Here is a 16,654-nt window from a genome sequence, read left to right on the forward strand (position 1 = left end):
GGAATAGCCCTCTCAGCCCCAGCAGGTCCCCGCACAGACATTTCCCACACATAATAAAGTGCCGATCAGGAACCCCTGCTCGCTGATTGAATTCTTCACTGGTACCTTAGCAGACTGGGTCCTCTAATGACAATATATGAGCTAGAGGGGAAACGGAGTCTAAGTGGGCTTCGTTGTCCTCCAGAAGTGATGGGTCGTAACCAGCTCCATGTTTGTGTGCATGTGTTAGGTTTGGAGGAGACCAGCCCGTCTACATCAACATCATTAGAGACCCCGTCAACCGGTTTTTATCTAACTATTTTTTCCGTCGATTTGGAGACTGGAGAGGGGAACAGAACCACATGATCCGCACCCCCAGCATGAGGCAGGAGGAACGCTACCTGGTAAGTCCTGTGGCATCTAAGAGTGGCCCACCCCGCCCTGGGCGAGCCCCTGGAGGCCGGGGAGCTCTCCCTCCCCACCCTGGCTGTCCCGTGGCACTTCTGTGGCACCTTCCTCAGGGAGGAAGTTTTGCCCGTGAAAAGCTGATTGTCCCAGATGACCCAGATCCTGATGAGCATCTTCTCAAATGACTTTCTAGTCTGGTTTTTCCTGGTTTGTCTTTCGCACTAAATCCCAGGGGAATCCCTAGGGAAACCTGATGGGTGGTACTGTCATTTAGACGTGTTTGGAATCTCTCTTGAAGGGCACAACGTGCCTCCCGTGGCAGTCCTATGAGAGAGGGGTGTCTTCAGATGAGACCCTGTGGTTCCTTAAAGGATGTGGGCACAACCGTGACTGTTTACAGGTCGTCCAATGTCAAGTCCGGGTTCTTGCCCACCAGAGCACAACAGAATTAGGCTGTCTCAGCAAAAACTGCTCTTTCTGGACCTTGTTTGGGGACCCTCAGCTCCATGGGGATGTTAATTGTGACCCCAGTAATTGTTTCCATAGGGCAGAGTTGGGAACAAAAAGGGAGGGCCAGCAACAGAGTTAGAGTGCATTTGTCACCTGTTTGTGACCTAGATCAACAAAAGCTTGTCGGGCAGCCGAGATCGGGTGGTAAAGAAGGGGAAATCCTGGTCTGCGTGTCTCAGGGAGCCTGTTGGGGTCACCCAGACCCATCCTGGGCCGTTGGGCACAGCAGAAGGAGAAGAGAGTAATGAGGGGTCAGTACAAGTCTGTTCCCAGGGTGGGAGAGTGACCCAGAGCCTGTGCCCCCTGCTGTCAAGGCCACAGAGCATCCTTAGAGCTGAAGTGTCATTACCCACAATTCCAGCCAATGCCCAAGCTTCTCTTTCCTCATTTAATTTTTAAAAGTGTAATGAAAGTTCGTGTTTGGAGGATGGGAGTATTTTGCGTGATGTCACTTTCACGTGTTACAATCCACAAGCAGAGTTGAGAAAATGGAGTTGTGTCTTATCTGCCGTGAAACAACGCGTTCATAAATGGGCCAAGACCAGAAACTAAGCCCGGTTACCATTCAGGATTTACTCAACCACCTGATGCTTTAGTGAAATATTTTTAAAATGGCTTTTACTTTAAAAAAAAAAATTTAGTGGCAGAAACTCTCATCTTTTCCTTGAAACTGCATGTTATGACCATGGCTATATATTTTTTATTCAGTGACAAGTACATCTTCAGAGGATAGAACCACTTACTAGCGATGCAGGCGGGCTGGGTCTGAGGACCCAGAGTGGGGGGACAGTCCCACAGAATCAGCCAGGAGGCTCCTTGGCTTCACACAGGATGGAAATCATACCCAACCCAGCAGGAGGCAAAAGCAGGGTTGACTGAAGATATATACCGAAAGAGATAGAAATGGAGTGTCCAGGAGATTTGGAAACGAGAAGAGGGAGTCTGGCCTTTCCTTGGGATCTGCGGTTTTTATTGGTGATTAGGGTCGGGTGTGTGTCCTCTCAAACGTACAGGAGCAGGTCAGAACAAGACAGGGTCCACACGTCCTTCATAAGTCGCTCGTTCCCTGAAGCCAGGGGTCTTGGCATGCAGATATCTAGTGTCTGTGGTCTGGAACAGGCACATGATACCTCTGCCCGGTCATTCCTTAGATATCATCTGTTGTGCTGGAAAACTCCAAAGATATCATTATCTCTCTATCCCTTAGAAAGGGGGCATAGTTAAGGTAAGGCGTGTGCAGGGTAGGGTGCAGATCCCAGCAAGAAGAGAAGCAGGAAAAGAAGCCAAGGGGAGAAAGAAACAGCCTTTGCTTTCATGGGGTCTCTTTGATTTCCCGGTCTCATTAGAGGAGTAATGTCTACTTGGATTATTGTGGTTTGCGTTGGCTCTTGGTTACCATTTATATGTTCTTTTGAAAATGATGGGGCATATTCAATTTAATCAAAGAATATGACGGTTCCTGACCCGATCCTGATACTAAGAAAGTTAGAACCAGGTTATAGCTGATGATCTTGAAAAACCAAAGATCTGGAAATGAGTTTTATGAATCCCGCTCTTCAAACGTTAATGTAGGTAATAGCTAAAGTCGCAGTCCGTCAGAAGGTGAAAAGTGATTTTGGAAAAACACGGAAGTGGAGGGGCAGCCTTGGGGATCCAGAATGCCAGAGGGGGCGGGGACCGGCTGGGATGTCAGTGAGGGGGTGAGGAAGACAGTGAGGACGTGGCATCGGAGGGACTGTCAGAGTAGAAGATGGAAGTCGGTAAGTTGGTCAGCGAGGGGCACACAGCTCCACCTGGAGGGGCATCCGGACAAAGGCCTGCAGTGGGCACACGTGTGGTTCATTCAGAGATCAGCGGGGAGAACAGTGTAGCTGGTGGAGAGTGGGGTGTGGGGACAGGAAAGTGGCAGGAGGAAAATTCGGAGAGGTAAGGGTGGGAGAGAACAGATCGTAGAAAGCCCCATGAGTGACACCAGTTTCTCTAAGTGAGCTAGGAAGTAACACGAATGACCCCAAGTCAAACCCACCTTCCTCAGTGCTCTTTCTCTGGAGTCTCCATGGGAAGGCTGAGCCCTTCTCCCAGTGGGGATGTGTCATACCATCAGCCTGCAAACACCCTCAGCAGGCTTCTCCCACCTTTCTAGGAGTCAGGGCCTCCCTCCTGCGCTAGACCTGTATCTGGCCAATCCCTGCAAGTCTCACAGGCTCTTCCCACTCAAAGTTTCCACAGGGCTCTATTGAGAATGGAGTTTGTGGGATGGTGACCCCACAGTTATGCAGTGCACAGGCTCTACAGCTGTACAGGGAGGTCTTGATGTTCTTCCTCTGTGCTCTCAGAAAGTTCCGTGCTGGTGATACCATTTCTCTGGGTGATATAATGTCTTAACTTCTGCCCTCCAACAGCCTATAAGCTCTTTGAGGACCAGATAGGATCAAAGTTCCATCTGTGTCCCTGGCACGCAGAAGAGGGGCTGAAATACTGGAGGCCTAAATAGCATTCTACTTACTAAATAACAAACACATTATTAATATGGAAGCTGAGAGCAATTCTCTAGGTTTTTCTACCCTGTCACGTTTTTGCCATCCTGTGAATCATTGCACATAACGTAGTCTGCACGTATTCACACAGTTAAGTTGTAATCATTTGCCAGAGAGGTTGTAAACAGGAGAGAAAAAAAAAAAAATCATGGTTTAGATTTAAAAAAAACAAACAAACCCATAAAGTGTTGAAAGTTGGTAGTCGAAGCTAATCTTATGCTGCCTTTATGGTGTGATTTGAGAGATTCTGGGGAACTTGCCCCGCCTGGAATTCTACCCTTAGAGATTTGCAGGGGCCTCCTTTCCAAATGGAAGCTCTGTGTCCTGGGAAGGGCCTGTGTCCGATGAGCTCATGTCATTCCTTGGCAGGGCCCCAGCAGGAGAGCACTGGGCTCCCCAAAGCAGCAGAGGGAGAAATCAGGGTAGCAAGGAATAGAGAGGGGGCCCCACAGGACATGTGACTCCTTCGTGACCTGGCCCCAGCCTGACCCAGTTAGAAGACTCTTCTTGTTCAAAGGATAGTTTGTTTATTTGGAAGAAGATGGTCTATCCCCCCCCTCTTTTTTTAATAGCTGAAACTTTTCATTTCATCTCCTTGGACCCATTAAACCCTTGAAATAAAACTGTCCCCTTTCAGAGCCTGCCCTCATTTTGGCAAGCCTGGGTGGTCAGTTGTTTGACTCAAAAGAGGGTGTTGTGTCTCCGTGGGGTGTAGGGCAGCTGTGAGGAGACCGCTGTCCCTGGAGGGGACGCACAGGGTGCACCCACACCCGAGAAGGAGGCAGGCGTGGCCGTGTGACGAGACCTCTCCCTGAACACTGCACGCACGCGGAGTCATGGGAGCTGGCCCCAAATGGGTCCACTGATGTACCCACATTATTCCAGATCTCAGCACTCCAAAGTCACTTGCTTTATCCAGTTGCCAAAACTCAGGCAGTTCTGCTCCTGGCCCCGAGCCTCACAGAGCTGCTTAGCATACAGCTGAGAGAGGGCCAGGGCCTCTGAGCCTGCCCCGGTTGGGGGGGGGGGGGGGGCGTGAAATAATATCATCTTGTGATGCTGGTTTGGAAGAAAATGGAAAAGGATAAAGGGATCATAGGATTTGCAGGGTCCCTGGAGGTCATGGGGAGACTCTTGTTTCACAGGGGGTAGGAACGGGGTCTGGGTCTGAGGGTGGGTCAGAGGCCCCACCAGAAGGAGAAGCCGGGCCCCCAACTCCACAATTGTATCATTTGATCATTTGGACCTTATGTTTTACTTCCTGCATGTTAAAGGAAGAAGAGGACTGGGCTGGGCCAAGTTCTGTGCTTTCTGAGCAAAATCATTTTGTCTGACACATCTTTACAAAGACAACAGCTGTTATAACCTTTTCTTTCTTCCCAAATTTTCTAGCATCTTATAGCTATTTCCCATATTTTCTGGAAGCAGTTAGATTTTCTAGAAGTTTCTATGTCTTTCCAAACCATGCTTCCCTTGTATTCACACACACAAAAATAATTTTAAAATAACTTCTTGCTTGGGGCACCTGGGTGCCTCAGTCGGTTGGGCATCCGACTTCGGCTCAGGTCATGTTCTCATGGTTCGTGGTTCGAACCCCGCATCGGGCTCTGTGCTGACAGCTCAGAGCCTGGAGCCTGCTTCCGATTCTGTGTCTCCCTCTCTCTGGCCCTCCCCTGCTCACTTCTGTCTCACTCTCTCTTTCAAAAATAAATGAACATTAAAAAAAATGTTCTTGCTAGAACAGATACAAATTCAACATAGAGCAGCCATGCCGTGAAAAGGCCATTCCCTTTGGCTCATATCTCTTTGTCCAGACCCAGACACTGGGCCGCCCAATGCACAGGTTCCTCCTTTCTCTTTTGCTTTTAGACTCATAAGGTGGGACAGAGCTGAGCCCAGGCACACTTGGATACATCCCAGCGCATGAGACTCTTCTCCAGCTGGAGTCCAGGCTCCTTTTATTTCCAGGGCAGGGAGGTCCCTGGCACCCAGAACGTAGCTAATGAAAGAATGAATGGCCGCTAATGAAAAGCAACTGTTGTGATTTACAAGCGAGGGAGAGCATCTCATGCCTGCAGAAGCCACTCCCTTTTCCAGTTGCTGAATTTCCCTGCAAATGGATTTCTTGCCCTGGCATTTCCACTCCGTCCGTTATGTATACGTGTGCCATTTCTGCCTGCTGTTTGCCTAAAACTTGGCTGTAGAAAGGTTCATGGTCGAATGTTCTGCAGGGATACCACTTCGCAGTTTCAAACTCCAAAAAATGTCAGGTTGGCCTCCTTACCCAAGCTTACTGCACATTCACCGGAGGACCCTTCCACTAGACGACCCTCCATTTGAAGAACAGGGAGAGAAGGAGACGTTCCCAGGGAGAAAACGCCTCTGTGATACTGTTTATTCGCCTTGGCTGTAAAGCGTGGAAAGTAATGCATGTTTAGAAAAAAAAAGATGCATAATTTACAGCTTCTTAATTCATAAAGAATTCAGTGAATCATGTTGGCCCCGTTGGATTCTGGAGAAGTCTGAAAACTGGCCAGCGTCAGCAAAGGTTTTGCAGAGAGCTATGCATTTTAATCTGCTTGAAAGTTTTGGACTCTAAACGTCCTTTAGCTTTGGAAATGTATATATGAAATACTCATTTCTGGAAATTTCCACTCTGCCCTGACCAGCTGAGGCTGTCTTGTGATCGAAACCTTGGGCTTTGCCTCCGTCTTTATTAAGTGTCATCTTCTTAAAGAAAGAAAACAAATATGGGATTTGGATGGTCTGCTCTTTCAGTATTTCAGTAAATATCTATGTTTTCTGAATTTTGGAAAGTAAAAAAGTAATACTCTGTCTCCGACTAGTTCAGATTTGGCTTATGATTGCAGGCTGAGACAACAGCCTACCTAGCTGGGTGACCCAGCCAGTGAGTTAGCCTCCGTGAACCTTACTTTTCTCATCTGTACGATGGGGATATTTTACCTCCCTTGCCTGTATCACAGAGTTGTTGGGAGAATAAGTGAGACATTCTACACAGAAGTACTCTGAAAGCTAAGAGTTTCCAGAAATGGTTTCGGCATTAATGCTTTCACCCACTGGCTGCATGTGACCTGTAGAGACTATTGCTCCTACGGACAGGAGCTGCTGTTCCCCTGTAGCCCAGGCCACGCTGGGCCATGTCCTGAAGCGTGAGGTCCACCTCCGCCACGATCTCACATGGCCCCACCAGGCCCCTTCCCCTGGGAATTTGTTTCTAAGGAAACTGCTTCTCTCTGTGTTCCCAGCAGCTGGAGGCGCGTTTTGATCCCGGCCCACTGGCATATATTTGTCCCTGTTTATTTGCTTGGAAACCTAAGCAGCTGTAGGCACAGGGCTGTAAAGTCACGGAAACAGCACACTGTCGGCTTCCAAGGAGTGGGGAGAAAAGGTGAGCCAGGGCCGAAATGCTCCCTCATGCCGCGCAGAGGTGCGGAGGATGAAAGAGCCCTGACTTGAGAGGAGCATTTTTGGAATCCATTTGTCAAAAGTGGTCACGGGCATCGCTAGAACCAAAGACCACTTCTGGGGTTTAGCAGCACCCAGAGCGGCCCCGGAAGCTTCTGGCAAACAGAGAAGATGATGGCACAGGAGGGGGAGGGGCAGGAGAGTCGAAAACAAGAAGGGGTCTCGGAGAAAAGGCTGGCTAGGTGCCTTGTGAGGGAAGAACGGAGAACCTCCAGCCACTGGTCAGGATGCCACCAAATAGCCACAGCCTTGCAACTGGTGGGTCACAGGTTAGTGTGCCCTCCTCACTTTTGCTCATTCATCTTCCAGCATCCTCCTACACCTCTGCGTGTAGGTATTAGGTCCCACCCCTCGACCCCCTTTTATGGGCTCCAAAGGGGAGCCCAGACAGGCTACACGGATAGGGTCAAACTCCAAATGTGAGGAAGTCGTATTAGGCCCTGTGAGTTACAAGGAGCTCAGATCCCCTCAGGTTACCTCAGGTTACAGGGGCCGGGGGAGCGGAAACGTGGGGACAATGATGAGGACGTGTCCAGAATGAGGACAGAAGGACCACAACTGCCGGCAAAGACCAGAACATGCCACGCAGAGCACAGCCCATGAGGAGGACGGGGAGCAGAGCGAAGCCCAGCGTCAAGGCGGGACACCAGACGTGGCTCGGAATCGGAGCCAGGTCTGGCCACCAAATTACGTTGGCACCGGGCCGCCCAGGGGTCCCCAGCTCCCTATTCTGCGATTCTGTCCTTGACACGCTTCAGCCACTCGCCCTCCTCTCGCCTTCTTCAGTGGCCTCGTCCGCTGCTCCCACAGTGGTGCCCGGTATTTCTCTTTGGCTCACATTCAAGGCCCTGAGTGACCCTGATTTGTCCAGTTGGTCAGTCTGTCCAGCTGCCTCATCGGTCGTGTTTGGCTGCCCCTGAGACACGTCCCCTCTCTGCTCTGGTCGAGGGGGTAGGCAGACGGGTGGGACAGGATGCAGCATCCCGTACGCGCAGGGCCTGTGTTAGCTTCCCGTTGCCTCTGTGACGGTCGACCGCGCGCGTAGTGGCTTCGACGACAGAAATTTCTGCCGTTGCATTTCTGTAGGTGAGAAGTGTAGCACGAAACACCAAGGTGTCGGCAAAGCCGCCTTCCATTTTGGGGGTTCAAAGCGAAGACCCCTTTCCTCGTTCATTCGGGGAAGGCAGAATCCATGCCCTGTGCTGGCAGGATTGAGATCCCATTTTCTTCCTGGTGCTCCCGTGAGCACCATTCCCATTGTCTAGAGGCGTCTACGTTCCTTGAAATGTGGTCCCCCTTTTCCAAAGCACCTAGTGACTTGAGCCCCTGACCTGCTACAAATCTCTCCGCCTTCTTCCATCTCATCCCTTTAACCCAGCTGAGGAGGGATCTACACTTGGAGGGTTCGTGTGATTAGATCGCACTCACCCAGATAATCCGGAATATTCTCGGTCTCAAGGACTGTAACCTTCATCACACCAGCAGGATCCCTTTTGCCACATAAGATACCGTATTCACGGGTACCAGGAATTAGGGTGTGGACATCTTCAAGGCCCACTATTCTGCCTGCCACAGCGTCACCTAGGACTGCAGGTCCTAAAGAGACTGGAGGCGATGTGAGCATGACAGGCACTTGACCCGTCCCGTCCATAGGTGGGGGCCCTCATCTGTTTTCCACTGTGGCATGGCACCAAACTACGGCTACCCTGCTTCTGGTCTTCAAAACCAAGAGTACAGTCCTCCATTTTGGGTTTTCTCCTTAACACTAATGACGCATCCATCCAGTCATCATTCATTTATTCAATAAACACCGGTAGTCCTTTCTGTACGTCAGGCACGATAATAGAAACTGGAGATAAAACATAGAGCAAAAATAGACTCAACGTCTATCCTCATGGAGCTCAGAGTCCTATAAGCGAGACAGGCAGTAATCCCCACCGCACAAATGCATGTGAGATAGTAACTGTATCACATCCTACAGTGCAGAGACAGGGCACTGTCCAGGCATAGGATGAGGCAGTTGGCAAGTGGGAGGTCAGAGACGTGATGGTTGAAGTAAGATCTGAAGGGAAAGAGGAGAAGGAAGAACATCCAGATGTAGGGAACAGCATGTGCAAAGTTCCGGTGGCAGGAGGGAGCACAGTGAGCCGAGGGGGAGAACGAGGGAGGCTGGAGCAGAGAGATCAGAAGGAGGACAGAAAAAGCTGAGTCCGGTAATGTGGGCAGGCAGAGGTCAGGCCCTGTTAAAGAGCACTGGGGAGACACTCAGGATTTAAAGCACGGGAGGCATATGTACATGGGATCCTGAAACTTTTACATTTTGAAAAAAATTAGCTAACGAAATACAGAAGGACTCCAAATATGTGCATAGACCAGTTAGTTCAAGGCTAAATGCAGAGATCCAAGTGGGAGATAAATGAAGAAACAAGTGTTTATGGAGCATTGACCATACACAAGGAGCAGCTCCAGTTTGGGGCAGGGGTGGTGATGGGGGAGCATTTACAAACAAGTGTAAAACACCCCACTGTCCCAGTTGTTAACAGCCCGGCTAGCAACGGAAGAACCAAACTTGAAAAGCTCACCACCAACAAGGAGAGAGGTCATAGCTCAGTGCAGCAGCACAGAAATTGTCATTGGCTGGGACACGTTTAATTAGCAAAATAATGATGGAGACACACAGTCTGAGAATCCAGGTGAGGAAGGCAATCTGGGAGAGTTGGGGTCATTGGGGGAGGCTTCTTAGCCGAGGTGGGAGCTCCATCTTTAAGGACGGATATAGATTAAGGCAGGGGTACGGGTCAAGAGGGCCATAGGAACTGAGTGTGTGCAAAAGCCTGAGAGCCTGAGGCTTGCTCTTTGGTGACCCGCCCAGCTTGGCTGGAGCAGAGGGTCTAGGGAGGCGAGGAGCTTTGGGGCTGTAAAGCAGTTCTCCAGATGGCCCTGAGCAGGGGAAGCAGCGTGCACTCCTGAAGGAAGGTCCCAACAGGAGCATCAAACCCCAGGGCCGCCAGGGCACAGCCAGGTGCATCCGCTGGCCACCTGTCAGCTGAGCTCCTCTGCTCCTCACCCCGCCCCTCCCTGTGAGCCCTCGGACCCTGCAGCTGTCTCTTCGCTGGGGGCTCAGCTCTGCGCCCCTGCTGGGCCAGTTGGCTCATATTCACAAAGGTGACAGTTTCCAGCCTGGCCGCTCATTGGAATCACCTGATTCCAGAACTACTGATGCCTGTCTCCTACACCCAGAGATTCTGGTCTGGTTGATCTGGAGTGCAGCCTGGGCTTTGGGATTTGTTACAAGCTCCGGAAGTGATGGCAACACGTAGCAAAGGTGGAGAAGTACGAAGGATCACAGCACATCCGTGACTGGCTGTGTTAGCAGGCGCTGCTCTCACCAAGAGACGCACCGCCTGAGTATCTTCTGGAGTCTTACCTCCCGTATCCTCCGCCCCTTTGGAAAAAGCTGTACTTGCCTTCCCCTCAGAAACGTTTCTGCTTGTAAGGCTTTTATTTGGCCCGTGCAGATAAATGTCGTTAAAGAAGTTTGATGATGTAGTGCGAGGTTTGCTGTGTTAACGAATACTTGTACCTGTGTTATCGGGCTTCCTTCTAAATTGAAGTGGGTCCTATTTATTATACAGAAACCAAAGAGTCTATGATAGGTGCCTTTAACATCTCACTTTCTAGAGCCCTGCTTCAGGCAGTAAAACAGAGAGCGAGCACTTTGGCGAATAAAATCCTTGAGCATGAGGACCTCTGTATTGCCACCTCATCAAAGAGACATGTGTCGTATACAAATACATACACATACTAAATGAAAAGACATGGGTAAATACAACTACACTTTAAATGCAGTCAGGAAATGTCCTTTCGAATAATGTTCCCCAAATGTAGTCAGGGCATTTGCTATTCAAAGAACTTACGGGGTGAAGTTTTATATAAAGTGCCAAGTTAATGGCTCAACTGATCTGCGTTAAAATTTTGAATTTCATACCTTGCATTTGTTTTGCAGAACCCGGCACACCACTGTAGTTGTCCTCAATTTGCTTTGCCAAATTGTAATATTTTTTCTCTGCCCAACCGTGTTACATACACAGCACAAATTCCCCAAAGGCGGGATGACCTCCAAATGCGTCCTGAAAAATATTTTGCAAAGTTTGAAGACAGACAGGAAAAGTAAAAGTGTAAAACATCTGAGAGATTTATTGGACTCTCAGCTTAAATTCTAATTGCAAGTACTTATGAAAATGTCAATATTAACATGAAATAGCTGGCAGTTTCTCTAATAAATGTAAATTGAGTTAGATGGTGCATAATTGGAAAAACGCTTGCTTTGCTCGGGCTCTCCCAAAACAAGCCTTAAAATCTGTTAGCTGCAGCAGCCTTGCCCTCTAATGGCTGGAAATAGAAGGACAAATACTTTTAACAGCAAGGGGGATAGAAACTAAGAGAAGGGCATGGCTGACCATTTAGCACCATGTGCAGGTTCTCTTCCCAAAGCATGGGGCACGGTGTAGATGTTAGTGTGAGCATATTCGTAAAAAGAGGTGGCTAGATGGAGGCTGAGGGCTAGGGAGCCAAAAGCCAATGCCAAGTGCCTTGGATCTTCAGAGCCGTCTTCTCTAGAAGCTGGTAAAACAGATGCTTGATCTCCTGAAATGCAACAAGAAGGTAAAACTCACCTCCAAACACTAAAGATTTTTTTAAATGTTTATTTTTGAGAACGAGAGAGACAGAGCGCCCGTGGGGCAGGGGCAGAGAGAGAGGGAGACAGAATCCGAAGCAGAATCCGGGCTCCAGACTATTAGCACAGAGCCCGACGTGGGGCATGAACCCACGAACCGTGAGATCATGACCTGAGCCAAAGTCAGATGTTCAACCAACTGAGCCACCCAGGCGCCCCCAAATACGAAAGATGTAAATGCCTGGAAAAGTGATAGAATAAATAATCAAGCCTGGAAACTGTGATGGTCTTAGCTCGAATTGGTTTTGCAGAACACGCTTAACAAACTACCTCCGTTCCCTCTTATGAGCGACTAATGAGTGTCACAGACAGGGTAGAACCAGTAAATGTGGTTTGGTGGGAATTTAGTAGGAAGTCTGATCTTATCCCACATGACACTTGCATTGGTCTTCTAGGAAAGCAGCCAGGAATGAATGGGACAGGTGGGGGATGAACCGGCTATAAACTCGTGCACAGACCATCTTTTCTCTGACCCTAAGCTCATGAAGATATTCATGGTTAAATGAAAGAGATTTGGCCAAAACCTACTCAGCTTCACGATGAGTAAAGATTTGTAAAAACGGCTCAGCGTTTCATTGGACAAAGTGGAAACACAATGGAATTGTACCAACATTCATATACTCATCACCTTTTGCATTAAAGAGGAAGTGACTCTGCTATGAATTTACAGTAAAGATGGCTGCCCCTTTGCCACCTGCAGAGTCTTTTTTTTTTAATGTTTATTTTATTTTTGAGAGAGAGAGAGAGAGAGACAGAGTGTGAGTGGGAGAGGGGCAGACACAGAATCTGAAGCAGATTCTGAAGCAGGCTCCAGGCTTCAAGTTATCAGCACAGAGCCTGATGTGGGGCTCGAACTCACGAACTGCAAGATCATGACCTGAGCCAAAGTCGGTCGCTTAACTGACTGAGCCACCCAGGCGCCCTGTCACCTGCCGTCTTAAAAGCTCACTTCCATTTTTTGAAATAAACTCACCTCTTGGATGAGACTTGGTGGAAAGAAATCAGCATATGTACAAAAGAAAGTTCTCAATTTCAATAGGAGACCGAGGAAACTTTGTTGATGATAGAATGTCAGACCTAACTATGGCATTCTCTGGTTGCTATTAGTAAAAACTATGTGCAATTAAGAAAAGTGATCTAATCTAACATGGTAAGGTTAACCTCAACCAACTTTGATTACTGCTAATCTTTATTTCTCCAGTAATTATTACTTGGTGTGGATTATATACCTATATATACATATACATATGTGTGTATGTGTGTGTGTGTGTGTGTGTATATATATATTTACTTGCTAATGTGTGTTGCTTCTTAAATCCTCCAAATTATTTCATGGTGGTATATGTCTTATATTTTTAACTAAAATGTAATTCTCTAGATGATAGGACATAATCTCTTTTTTTTTTTTAGTTTATTTATTTATCTTGAGAGAGAGAGAGTACAAGCGGAGGAGGGCCAGAGGGAGAGGGAGAGAGAGAGAATCCCAAGCAGGCTCTGCACTGACAGCACGGAGCCCAATGTGCAGCTCGAACTCACGAACCGTGAGATCATGACCTGAGCCAAAACCAGGAGTCAGACACTTCACCAACTGAGCCGCCCAGGCGCCCTGCATAATCTCCTCTTTTGATCTTAGCACCCGTCACAGCTCTGTGGCCTAAACCCAGCCTAAACTTCAGTACATACTTAATAACAGATACATATACAGAGTACTAATGACATATGCTTCTCTTCTCCACTAGCATGAGAAACTTCAGCGTGCTTTGAACACCTACAATGTGCCAGGCACTACGATGGGCATCTGTCCCTACTTCCTACCTGTACCACACACAGGGAAACCCTGTATTCCACTCTCAGTGAGTGTGATACTGTTTAGTCACCCAAACAAGAAACTCTGGAGTCATCCCTGCCCGCTTTCGTTCTCTGACCCCCCAAGCCATGTGCAGTTAGCCACCTACTTAGCCTGTCATCCTCCAGAAAGCAGAGCCTGAGGCAAGGGTGAAGGGCTTGGGTGTGGGAATGTGGACAGCCATCCCAGGGAATAAGCGTGAGGTACTGGAGAGAGAAATGGGGAAGGAAGGAAGGCCAGTACAAGGGTATGTCCTCACATCGGTCACTCCCTTGGAAACCAAGACTCAAGCCTGCCAGGACTCTCGAGGACAGTGTAGAATTCACCCTAATTTTTTTTTTCTGCTTGGGGAAAAAACAAGGGGTGCATGGATCCTCCGGTTTCACCTTTGGTTGTCAAGTTTGCCCCTTAACTCCCTCACCTCTGGGCTCTGCACACATGAGTGCCAGGCGGGTGCCTGTGGGCGTAGCACTGAGAACAGAAAGCAAGGGATGTCTTAAGCCGCTGAGGCAAGGGCAATCTCAGGTCACCTCTGCGTGAATCTGTGGCTGCTGCAATGGCTAGAGTAGAAAGTGGCCACGAGGGTGGGAGGTGGCTCAGGAGTGACCAAGTCACCTGCCAAGCCTGTTGGTTCTTCCTCCTTGACTTCTTTCAGATCCGCCTCCATTAAGGTCATCAGTAAAAAGCCCTCATCATTTCTCACCTGGATATCTGCAAAAACCTCCTAGACTCAACCACCTGTCTCCAGTTCATCTCCCTCCAATCCATAGCCATAGTGTCCAGTTTGCGCATCTGACGTTGTCGTTCCCCTGCTTATGGCTCTTCAACGTCTTTCTGCTCCTTAGATGTAAGGGATTTTATATCTGTCAACAGTATCCTACTGTTGTTATTATTACTATTTAATCAATAAGCATCACACCCGCATGTGACTCTACAATTATGTCAATTAAAAGCTTCAATGAACAAGAGCATCACAAACCGACAGAGAAGGGAGAGGTTAATCAATACGTAGTATAGGAAAAAAGGAAATGAGAGTCAGTTCTGGGAAGAGGATGGGAGAAGCATGGTTTGATTAGCATTTATTTGGGAAAGCAGTTAAGTCAAGGCTGGATTGGTCCAGATTATTGAGAGTCTGTGAGAATCAGAGAAGGGACTTTAGAATTCATCACAGAAGGCAGGCGTCCCCAAGCTTCTTGAGCAAGAAAGTAAATATCACGGTGTGAGACGCTATTTCCGAGTTGTGTGCTACACTTACAAGGACCTTCTTCACTCTGAAGCTATTTAAAAAAAAAAAAAAATTCTCCATGGTGTCTCCCAGGGGGGGTTGTTGTAGTTCATATTGTTTAAATTAAAATCTTTGATTCATCTGAAATTTATCCTGCTGTCAGGTGTAACATATCAATCCAGTATCTTCCCCCCACCCAGATAGCTGACAAATTATCCTTATGACCTTAATACAAGAATTCATCTTTTCCACACTAATCTAAAGTGTCGCTTTTAGCACATAATATGGTTCTGGAGGCGCCTATTTTTTGATTTTCAATCTTGTTGCATGCATCTGTGTCTTTAGGTACAGTAACTCGCACACTCTTACATATCTAATCTCTTCTCATGAATCTTTTCCCCCAACTGTCCTACTCTCTATCTTTGTTAATTTTTCCATGGGAACTTTCAGATCCTCTTGTCCAGCTCCCCCCCTCTTCACATATATGCCCAGAAAACCCTGTCGTTACTTGCTGGGTTTACATTAAATTTTAGGTTAACATATAGAGAATTGGCATCTTTATGCAGAGTCTTATTCTTTGAGCATGTGTTTTGCTTTTCCATTTGTTCAAACTTCTGTCATAGCCCTTGAGAGTATTTTTAAAATGTTCTCATTTAGATCTTGCACCGTTTAAGTTTATTTCTAGGTTATTTTATCTTTGTTTTTGCTATTTTTGCATATTATTATTACTGTTATTAAATTCTGTATGTCATGTTTAACTCAGCCAACTCACTCCGTTCTCTTACTGTTTCTCAATAGATTTTCGGGGAATTCTTTTCATTTACCAGATAAAATTTGCGTCCCCAGATAATAATGATAACTTTTCTCTTTTTTTCTAATTTTTATAGATCTTATCCAATTGTTTTTGTCATATCTCTAGAACAGTGCTAAATATAATGGTGGTAAGAATTGGTTTCTTCTAAAAACCAGATGATTGAAGTAAAAATCAAATCACTACGGTCAATGTTTGATCATTTCCACTTTTTTTTTTCTACTAGAGTGTAATGTTTGGGATCTAGGCTGTTTGGAATTTCATTTCAGGAAGACTATAAGCAGCATAAATCTTTTTTTAAATTCCTTTTAATGTTTATTTTTTGAGAGAGAGAGAGAGAGCACAAGTGGGGTAGGAGCAGGGCGGGGGGAGGGGAGGGGGGGGGGACACAGAATCCAAAGCAGCCTCCAGGCTCTGAGCTGTCAGCACAGAGCTCGACATGCGGCTCGAACTCATGAACTATGAGATCATGACCTGAGCTGAAGTTGGACACTTAACCAACTGAGCCACCCAGGTGCCCCTAAATCTTTTTTTAAGTTTAGTTACTTACTTTTGAAAGAGAGAGAGAGCACACGAGTGAGCGTGGGAGGGGCAGGGAGAAATAAAGGGAGGGAGGGAGGGAGGGAGGGAGAGAGAGAGAGAGAGAGAGAGAGAGAGAGAGAGAGAGAGAGAGAGAATTCCAAGCAGCTCACAGTGGGAGACCGAAGAAAGGCTCGAACTCACAAACTGAGATCATGACCCGAGTGGAAATCAAGAATTGGTTGTTTAACCAGCTGAACCACGCTGGTGTCCCCAGCAGCATGAATCTTAATATCTAATGTCAGAAAAGCCTGAGGAAAAGACAGTATTTTTCTAACCCTTCACCATTAGATGTCACTATTGGTAACCGCCCCCATTATCTAGTAACCAGAACAGCCGTGTTCTCAACAGCCGTTTTCTCTGGATCGGTGAGGGAAAGATAACACACTAGGGGGTAAATTCAATGTTGGAGTCCCTCTAGAAGTCTCTGGACTGGATGTGAGCTTGTTTCTGTTCCCAAGGGTATGATCTTTCCCCGGCAAGTCAGTTCCTCGGTGACCACATTTCATAACTTGTAATAAATGCAGAATACATT

The 16,654-nt window shown here is 47.5% G+C and overlaps 1 protein-coding gene across 2 annotated transcripts in view; it reads left to right on the top strand.

Annotated features, from left to right (window-relative positions):
- Positions 1–16,654, top strand: part of UST (uronyl 2-sulfotransferase) — a 303,266-nt gene that overhangs the window by 196,133 nt on the left and 90,479 nt on the right. For both annotated transcript variants that reach the window (XM_042940047.1, XM_042940048.1), the window contains one exon: positions 230–383. In XM_042940047.1, the coding sequence (XP_042795981.1) occupies positions 230–383 (154 nt within the window). The remainder of the gene's footprint in view (positions 1–229; positions 384–16,654) is intronic.

Source organism: Panthera leo, chromosome B2 (assembly GCF_018350215.1).
Source record: "Panthera leo isolate Ple1 chromosome B2, P.leo_Ple1_pat1.1, whole genome shotgun sequence".
In the NCBI taxonomy this organism is placed as follows: Eukaryota; Metazoa; Chordata; class Mammalia; order Carnivora; family Felidae; genus Panthera; species Panthera leo.